The sequence below is a fragment of the Mizuhopecten yessoensis genome, unplaced genomic scaffold, assembly GCF_002113885.1.
Source record: "Mizuhopecten yessoensis strain PY_sf001 unplaced genomic scaffold, ASM211388v2 scaffold8213, whole genome shotgun sequence".
Lineage (NCBI taxonomy): Eukaryota > Metazoa > Mollusca > Bivalvia > Pectinida > Pectinidae > Mizuhopecten > Mizuhopecten yessoensis.
The window spans coordinates 891343-899232 of record NW_018407435.1 but is presented as its reverse complement, the minus strand read 5'-3'; the positions used below and the strand labels follow the sequence as shown (position 1 = coordinate 899232).

Sequence of the window (7890 nt, the reverse complement as noted above, 5' to 3'; positions counted from 1 at the left end):
AAAAATAACAACACTTTGTCAGGACCATGAGGCGATCATTCCTACCAACTTTCAGTTCAATCGGTCCAGCAGAACTTGACTTTAAGTTTGAAATAGGTTTTCAAAATGGCGGCCGTGGCGGCCATATTGGATTTCTGATCGACCCGAAAAATAACAACACTTTGTCAGGACCATGAGGCGATCATTCCTACCAACTTTCAGTTCAATCGGTCCAGCAGAACTTGACTTTAAGTTTGAAATAGGTTTTCAAAATGGCGGCCGTGGCGGCCATATTGGATTTCTGATCGACCCGAAAAATAACAACACTTTGTCAGGACCATGAGGCGATCATTCCTATCAACTTTCAGTTCAATCGGCCCAGCAGAACTTGACTTTAAGTTTGAAATGTAAAATGTTAACGGACGACGGACGACGGACGACGTACGACGGACGACGGACGACGACGGACGAAAACGGATAGCAATAGGTCACTTGAGCTAAAGCTCAGGTGACCTAAAAAATATGGATACATTGTTAAATTAAGGACACAAAATCTGTAATTACACTAGTCTTGCAAGTAATGTACATTTAAATTGTACTTTAAATCATATTAGATGATATCCAAGTAGTGACGATTGATTTTTGTTACTTACAATTGAGCGACTTCACTGTTAAGTACAGCAAGTTTCAGCGATTTATTTTGAGAATGAAATGCAGGACTTACCTGCACTTATTGCAGGCATTGCAACTTCGGAATAGTATTCCTTTTCTGCAGTTATCAACGCTTTTTCAACCGTATCTGCTAACAGATCCAAACAATGTTTATCTTGGTAATCCCCCCATTTAGGTCCAACAGCATGGATTATGCCTTTGCATCTCATCCTTCCAGCTGTTGTGACAACATTTTCTGACACAGCAATTTTCTTTGTTTTCTTCATGATTTCCTTGCAATGTTCTTCCATACGTTCTCCAGCAGCTTCTGCAATGTAGAAGGCAACGCCTCCAATATGATCCAACCTGTCATTGGCGGCATTGATAACACCATCCACCTTTGTTTTCATCTTTGTAATTGAACCATGCACTGTATGAACATCTAGACCTTTATAGCTGAACATTGGTGGGGAGGAAAAGCTACTACTGGCCACGTGTCTGTTTTGGCTAGATCCTAATGTGGTGCTTCCTTGATAATTTGCAGGAACAGTTTTAGGATTTGTTCGAACACTATCAGCATAGGACGGAGGACGACGACTGCTTGTCAAGTGTGTGTCATTTGCAACAGTGTTCATGTTTGGATGCGGATATGAAATTGCCTCAGGTACACTCCTTTTAATATCTGTCATCCAGTCATCAATTTGATGTTTTAATCTGAATTGATAAAGGTCTGTATCTCTTCTTTTTGCAAACAGTGTACATGTCCTAGAATCATCAGAAAGATGTAGAAAACAGCGATGTTCTGGCTGTCCATTATTTTTATGAACATATTCTTGTAATTTCTTCTTCCTATGGAGCAGTACATCATTCGGAATAGAAATCTCGTTTTTTATGAGGTCATTCAAAAACAAATTCATGCTTTTAAATTCAGCTTCAACATATTTGGTAGAGTCATCTTTGATAATATAAACATGCAGAATACCTATTTGTTGTCGTAACTCCACATATTTGAATTTTACCAATTGGTCAAAACTTTTCTTGCAAAAATACAGCAAAAGGATCAATTCAAGTCCACTGAATGTCCATCTGGGTGGAGGAACGCATTGTGCTGTAGCAAATGATGTATGATGTGTTGAAGGCTGGAGGAGAAATAGAAAAGGCTGAATTAGATAAAAAGTGTACGATTGTTAGCAAAGGCCAGAGAGCCATATTAGTGCACATGCAATTTAATTTTGAATTTAAAACCTGTTAAAACAAAGTGAACAGAGGCTTACATAGATATACCCCTTCCCACCTTTCCCCCCCACCAACCCATCCACAAGGATATGGTATACAGGGCATAATCTGTAAAAAGTGGATCCTTTGTGTACAAATATTTTTACTTCAAAAATAGTCAAGTGTGATTCTGTATAGTGGTTTAATTTCATGATGTTGAAAGTTCATGCTTTCACGCATATTTTTGGGCATTAAGCTGGTGCAAAGCACAAACTAATGCATTTCAGGGTCTGTCCACTTCTGCAGATTGTGATGTGAATATTCAAAGATTTTAGTGATTCTTTTTTCATAATAAGAGTATGAGAATCTATAACAAGAGGCCCAGGGGCCTGTATCGCTCACCTGGATATTAAAGCAATCAAGGGAAAATGTTCTCAAAGTAATATTTGGAATTGTTTTCAATGTTTAAGACTAAACAAAACTTTATACTACTCTATTCCATAATGCTACTGTTCAAAAAGCATCACCAGGGCCTCCTGGTACTCACTCACCTAATGCAGAAGTTGTTTAAAGGTCTTCTGATATTTGACTCATTTGACTTTGGAAGAGGGTAGATCATTTATTTTAGGAGACTTTAAAGCATAAATATTGCCAGGTACATGTACCTACTGGCAAAATATCATCACCCTGATCTTCCTAGTTCTACAGAAGAAGTTGTTTAAATACATATCAAACTATATTTGACCAATGTGACCTTGAAAGTAGGCCAAGGTCATTTATTTGAGTAAACTTAATAGCACCCTGTCCCAGACACCTTCTGGGCAAATATCAGTGCTCTAGGCCTTTTGGTTATTCAGGAGAATTGTTTAATTTTTTTTAAACACATTTGACTCTTTTGTTCTTGAATGCAATTCAAGGTCATCTATTTGAGGAAAGTTTATAGCACTTAATTCCAGGTACAGTTGTGGGATCGCACAACATTACATGATGTGCAGTGTACGCCCGATGTGCAAGCAATTAAAATCTGGACAATTATGGCTTGTAACCTTGCCTAGGTGTAAAAATCTAGGAGGGGAGCTAGACCAAAACATATGCAAATAACAAATACTTAACGTACAGTTATGTTTTCATAACAGTCATACAGTATCACATATCAGCTCTCTTTGACGGCCAGGTAAAACTCCTGTCAATCATCAAAATGTTATTTACCTGTTCTGTTACCTGGGAGATAAACCGATTCCTGACAGTCTAATGGTCACTGTAATGCTGAGTTATATATATACATAATCCTATTTAATTTGATGAGAATTATATATATGCATACAGAGTTCTGTATTTCATACGAGGGTTTCGGATTTTCTTCATTTCGTTACATGTATCAACCAATTGTACCAAAACACACATTTGTGCATAGAGAAGCGCACAGCGGTGCGAACGATTTGTGGACGATGTGCGCATGCTATTTTTGCAGTCAAGCAACTGTATATACTGACCAAGTTTCATCATGAAGGACCTCCTGGTTATTCAGAAGAAGTTGTTTAAATGTTTAACATATTTGACCCCTGTGACCTTAAAAGAAGGTCATATATTGAACTCTGCCCCAGGTACAATGTACCTACAGGGCAAATGTCATTGCTTTAGGCCTCTTGGTTAATGTGAAGATTGTATTTAAAGGTTTTCAGCACATTTGACTCTCGTGATCTTGAAAGTAGGTCATGGTCATTTATTCGAGGCAATTTATAGCACTTCGTGCCAGGTACCTACTGGCCAAGTATCATCACTCTGGGCATACTGGTTATTCAGAAGAAGCTGTTGAAACGTATTTTTACATAATTGACTTAGTGACCTTGAAAGTATGTCAAGGTCGTTTGTTTGAGGATACTTTATAGCAGATGGAAGACAGACATTGCCCCACGGCATAAGCTCACTTGAAAATTTGGGCCAAGTGAGCTAATAAATGAGAAATTCTGAACTACAAACCTCAAATTCAAACTAAACCTCCTATTAACAGCTATGGTCATTTAAAGACGTGACTTGTGGCTTTGGTGGTGAAGCAAAACCCGGATCACCCCAAGAATAACCACCAGCATGCGGCTTGTACCTAGTTCCTCGAACCTGTGACCCAGTGGTGAAGGGCTAGTGATGGTAGATGCTCAGATGCCTTAACCACTCCAACCCTGGAGTGTTCAGAAGGCTTTCCTCCTCCACCACCATAATGAGGGCACATCATAAAATGACAATAGCTGTTAATAGGATTAAAACACATACAAAACAAACCAAATTCATGAGTTACTAATTACTGCATCACACTCTTTGTCATATTTGTGCAAAAAAAACAATTTAATAAATGTATTCCATTTTATAATTTCCATCTTTATAAAGTTTCAATATTTACTAGGAATGATTTTGCTAGGTTTAAGCAAAGGTTGTTTTCCCAAAACATCCTCAAATTCACTGATAGTACAGTAATACAGTACAGGGTATTTAAGCAAACTGTGTGAATAATAATCAGCCATGTTGTTGTTGACATGATAACTTGTTAACTAGAATGATGTGGGATCACAATTTTTTATAGACCAAAAATGTTCAAATTAAATGAGTTATATTGCACTTATACTATATAATTTATGAATGCATTTTAACTTACATTTGTTCCTTGCGATCCTCCAAACACCTCTGAAAACATGCATAATATCATTATTTAAAAAAAGCCCTGAAGCCATACAAAAATTGCATACATGTAAAAATAAGGTGAATGTTCATAACATATTATAATTTAAGGAAATGTAATTAGTGACAGGAAACCAAGCAGTGAAAAATTCAGTTTTTTATTTGGCAACAGAAAGAATTCTTAGAAACATACATGTATCTATTTTCAGTTATACAATGTTTCACTGACAAATGGCACTTTTTTTTCTGGATTGTCCATTCAATAAATCAAAGAGTTTTATATGAAAGCAAATATTTATCATAATTAACTTTTTCATAAAAAAACCCATCTCCATCACAAGGATTTGATCAAAAGACCTTCATTGTACAAGGACCATTCAATAAATTCTGCTACTAATGTCAGGAATCACATGTATGATTTATAATTAGTTTGACATATCTGTTACAATCCTTCAAAGTATCCTCCCTTCGCAATCGTGCTATCCATGACGTATAAGCTGCATGGCCATCTCCCCTAAATATACTGGCAAAACATTGGACGATTACACTACCAAGAGCACCCCCGGAGGCATACCTTTTTCCAGAGAGCATTTTCTTTATTAAAGGAAACAGGAAAAAGTCACAGGGACTTGGATCTGGGCTCAGTTGTTCAAAATGTGGTTAGGTTAACCACAGTTTAACGACATCTTTCAACCTTTAATAATTTTGTCAATAAACACGGTAAATTCACTCAACTGAATATTTGATATCTAGAAAGTTGTAATTAATTCAAAGGTTGAGTCGTAAAGATACAAAAAAAAAATCAAGATTTGCTCTAATCACTGATTAAGCTAATCAACTTTTGAACAACTGGGCCCTAGTCAGGATAGGGTGGGTGGTCAATCTACCTACTTTTTCTTTTGCTTCAAAAACACTTGTACAAAATTCCTTTTGTATGATGAACCATTTCCAAACCTTTACTTGGATGCTATTTCATGCAGAATCCTTTTGACAGACTTAAGTACTTTATCTCTGTAAAACCTCAGTTGCAATAACCCTATCATTCAACATGGTTTTACAATGTTTGGCCTTTTGTTCAGATATCAGCAAATGGGGTATCCATCAAGCCAAAGGTTCTTTAATTTCAACTTGGCTTGGTCAAAATGTGATGTGTACTGCATACAACTAGCATATACATTAATCAATACAACTTTGAGGAATTTACAGGAGCTGCCTTATCAGGCGTTAACAACTATATAGTCCTATGCCACCTGGCTAATATCTCCCTATGTGTGCATGCCTGCGTGTGTGCTGGAGATGTTGTGTGTAGCACATTATTGTGAAGTAAAACTTATAGTTTGTAACACGTCTGAACCTATGACATTAGGAAGAATTTTGTTACGCATTATAGGAATGAGGGTTTTAAATTAAGCTGTCATACCTGTTTCCATTGGTTCTTCTGTCGCCATCGCTGTACAGTAACTGTGATAATACAAGCAAGATTTACATTTTTACTTTCAAAGCAGAATGTTTTATTGGATTTGATGAAACGAGGCAATTGTCCAGCAAATAAGGGCCAGTAAAATGAGCTATATCCCAGGGACAAAGCATTCATCACTAGATTTTAAAAAGTGAAAAATTAAAAATTAATATTATATATCAAAACCTTTTCTTCCAAAGACTTTGGAGGTATAGCTCATTTAACTGGCCTTATATATATATAGTTGCTGGACATCTTTTTTGTTTCAACAAATTCAATAAAATCTTCCCACCTTCATTGTGTCGATATTTTATTTCCTTTTTTATATATATTATTGTAATCCTAATCTATATTTTTGCAGGATGTTACTCTTATTTTAATTCCATACATTTCTAAAATATAAATTCTTACATAAACTTTTGTGAATTGATTTTGGTATCATTTTTTTAATTTCATACTATAATATAGTATATATTCTGTCAATTTTTACTCTTTGCTATATTAGCATTGTATCTATAGTCCACTTCATAGTGTTTTAGTCCTTTAAGTCCTAAGTAATTCTTGTGTGATATACAAGTATTCACTATTAACTATGTCTTTCATTAACTTTTTCTGAATACTGCTAAACGTGATCACATTTATTGCTGTTTAATATGTTATTTATGGGATATGATACCTCCTTTTTTTCTGTGATAATTATTAGGGATTTATTAGTACTTAAACCCCTGTGATAATAATGTATATGTGATTATCTCCGTTTACTTCTAATATAATGTGTTATTGTTATTTTACATATGTTTGTCGCAATAATAGCTCTCAAGAGCTCTATGTTTACATGTATGTGACTTAAATAAAGTTTCTTGTATATCTTGTACATCCACATTAATTACATAACGTGGACCAATAAGGAAAGAAATGTGTTAATCTTTAATAATCACTTATCCTTTACTTTCTTTATATTTATTTTTCTTTTACCAACGATAGTCAAAGTAGATATGGCACTTATAAGTTTGAAATTTTCGGTACCAACTAAAACAGTTAAAATCCTTAAATTTGAAAGATTTGTTTGTTTGTTTCGGTAAGTCTCACACATTTTGAGGGTCAAAAGTCATTTTAGGAGCTAAATCACAGTACCCCAAACAGAGGCAAACTGAAACCCTACACAGACAATATGATTTATTAATTATTATACCTCATCTTTATTACAGCATGTCTGATTTGATGATACAAGTCACTAGCAATGGCAATAATACATCAGCTTGCACTCACACACCCATGTTTCTCTGATCATATTTCCCTTTTTTGGAGCCTCTCTAGAAAGATCCCCAAGAGCAACCACAACCTAAAAGCAATGGCATGTCTACCTGATCATCTTTACTATTGTGTCATTTATTTGTTTTGATTAACATAATAAAACATTACTTGCCCTTGCAGTAAGGGAATCAGGATTTTTTGTTTCTCCTCGATTACTTGGAGGTGAAACACGAGTGCAAAGGCCCGAGCAGGGAAAATCCTGGAGAGGGCCATGGGGCCTTTGACCACTCAAAACTGAAATTGACCCCTCCATGTTCCAATTTTCTTTTGATTTTACATATATGGCCGGTGTCATGCATAAAAAGTACCCCCCTACCAAAAAGTATCCGGATACTTTTTATACCTGCATAAAATGTACCCCCCATGCATAAAAAGTACCCCCCTTGTGATAAAAAAAATATTTATCTATTTTCAAACCAATTGAGTTCAGAATTTGATCAGGATGTAACAGTTGAATATTTATCCACCCCTACCCAAACAATCCCCACCCCCGGGGCCAGGAAATGATGCCAAAATATTTTTTAAACACTGGTTTGGAGAGTCATGAAGAAACATTTACAGTTATGTTATAGTCATTACCCAACCTATATTCAATTCCCCAC

General features: G+C 35.7%; 1 protein-coding gene across 3 annotated transcripts in view; it reads right to left on the bottom strand.

Moving 5' to 3' along the window:
- The window catches only part of LOC110455419, a 20249-nt gene that overhangs the window by 7073 nt on the left and 5286 nt on the right, over positions 1-7890 (bottom strand). Inside the window, exons 1-4 of one of the 3 annotated variants that reach the window (XM_021505548.1) lie at positions 7167-7334; positions 5936-5976; positions 4493-4521; positions 704-1769 (exon numbers count right to left, since the gene is read on the bottom strand). In XM_021505548.1, the coding sequence (XP_021361223.1) occupies positions 704-1769; positions 4493-4521; positions 5936-5976; positions 7167-7171 (1141 nt within the window). In that variant the 5' untranslated portion in view covers positions 7172-7334. Of the gene's footprint in view, positions 1-703; positions 1770-4492; positions 4522-5935; positions 5977-7166; positions 7335-7890 lie in introns of those variants that run through there. The other 2 variants (XM_021505549.1, XM_021505550.1) reach the window with 2 other exon arrangements.